Here is a 1,856-nt window from a genome sequence, read left to right on the forward strand (position 1 = left end):
CTCGCCCTCCATGGCCACTGCACCCCCTGCTCTCCTCGTGACTCTTAACTGGAATAGGTTTAGAAACAGATGGATTATAGGCAAATGTTTCTACGGCTTCAAATGCAACACAAAACACACGGTTCAGATGGGATGTTTTTTGTTTAAGCCATGGATCGAATCATCTTCGGATCAGACAATGTTTTTTTTATTTGGTTTTTATTTCATAAATTAAAAGTTTAGCAACTCAGAGAATATCCAGCTTTTTCCAGAAATTACACGCCCCTGCTCTAGAAAAGCAAAAAACCCACAAGAATGCCTACAATGGCCCTAATGCGCCATCATAGAAATGTCTCCTTTTTTTTTATTTTCACTCCTCTGCTGTTTTTCTCTTTTTATAATGCATTCTCTTGTGCCAGGGATGTTTCATTTTACACCCTCAGAAACTAAACTTCTGCAGCAAAAAAACCTCGGTAATTGTTTCCCTGCCAGCCACGCGCCCCTGACACACTTTGATAAGGCAAACAAAAAGAGCAAACTCTAATCAGGTTTTCTGTGTGAAGTTATTCTGCTTGCTAAAACCTTTATTTGAACAAACTTCGCCCGCTCCTGACTCATCCATTTTTAAATGTCACATAAATGCTTATTTTGCCCATATCTCCTACATTATTTTTTAATTGCTCCAAAAAAGAAAAACAAAATCCTGGTGTCTTTCTAATTCTCAAAATTATTCCCATTGCAGGTGATCCATCGGCGTGTCCCACAGTGATGACCTCTGACCTCCCAGCTGTCACTGAAATGGTGATGTCCAAGCCTGGCGTTGGTCATGGCGACGCAGCCAAGGTGGAACTTATTGGCGGCAGGACCCAAAGCCTTCCAGAAACCAGCAGCAGCATAACACTGGACAACCACAACGCCCTGCCCCCGTCTCCTCCTCCCCCTTCTCCTCCTCCTCCTCTAACTCCTCCTCCTCGTACTACAATCAAACCTGATACACCACCTTTACCGCCACCAGCTCACCCTCCATCCCTACCAACATCCAAATCAGCCTCTGTCTCCAGTCCTCCTGGCAAAACACCTCCTCCCGCAAACAGCCCCCATCGTCCCACCACCCTAAACCTAAAGACACTGCCACGCCCTACTGCCAGGGAGAATGGCGGGCCCCCTGTAGGAGCAGATGAAGATGAGGATGAGAGAAAGATGTTAGAGGAAGATCTGAAGAAATGCATTGCAGACTTCAAGAAGATCTGCTTGCCTAAAGTGTTTCCAGATCGTAAGAGGCACTGGCAAAGTGACCTGCTTAAGAAATATAATGCATAGAACCTTATGGCGCTGTTGTCAACGGTCAGCAAAACACATTCCAGTTTGAGGATTTTGCTGTAACATGCTATGAACAATGAATGCCTCTTGGACCAAGGCTGTATTTTTAGATGTTTTGTGAGTCATCTTTTAGGGACAACAATTCATTTGATTGGTACATTATTGATTTAGAATACAAATACCACCATTAGCAAGCAGAAGTTAACTGGCTAATTAATGTTATTGGATAGGACATTAAGAACTCAGAGTAAACTGCTACTTGTTGCCACTGAACAGGGAAAAGTGTCATTAGAAGTGTCCATTTGCACAGACTGTTTCCTCGTGGAGGTAAAGGTGCACATGGTTTCTTCACTAAATGTAAATACACTTTTTAAGATGGCCAATTTTACAGTTAGCCCTAAAACATTAGCGACTATGCTAGTGGTTGGCGCAACTCTCCCCTGAGACATTACAAGCTAACTACCAAGTAGAGGTTTGTTGTTAACATTAATTGGGAACATCCCACTAGACCGAAGGTTCGCGAGTCTGAAGGATCACTACTCCAAAGGTCCACGTCA

The 1,856-nt window shown here is 43.5% G+C and overlaps 1 protein-coding gene across 1 annotated transcript; it reads left to right on the forward strand.

Annotated features, from left to right (window-relative positions):
* Nucleotides 1-209: 209 nt before the first annotated feature.
* Nucleotides 210-1,572, forward strand: LOC117520021 (proline-rich receptor-like protein kinase PERK10). The gene has a single exon (XM_034181318.1). It carries the CDS (start codon nt 619-621, stop codon nt 1,297-1,299), a length of 681 nt encoding a protein of 226 aa, XP_034037209.1. The 5' UTR covers nt 210-618; the 3' UTR covers nt 1,300-1,572.
* Nucleotides 1,573-1,856: the final 284 nt, after the last annotated feature.

The sequence above is a fragment of the Thalassophryne amazonica genome, chromosome 11 (genome assembly GCF_902500255.1).
Source record: "Thalassophryne amazonica chromosome 11, fThaAma1.1, whole genome shotgun sequence".
NCBI classification, from domain to species: Eukaryota; Metazoa; Chordata; class Actinopteri; order Batrachoidiformes; family Batrachoididae; genus Thalassophryne; species Thalassophryne amazonica.

Excerpts from the sequence above, each read along its gene's own strand:
- LOC117520021 (XM_034181318.1), top strand. The coding sequence starts at position 619 with ATGCTTATTTTGCCCATATCTCCTACATTATTTTTTAATTGCTCCAAA.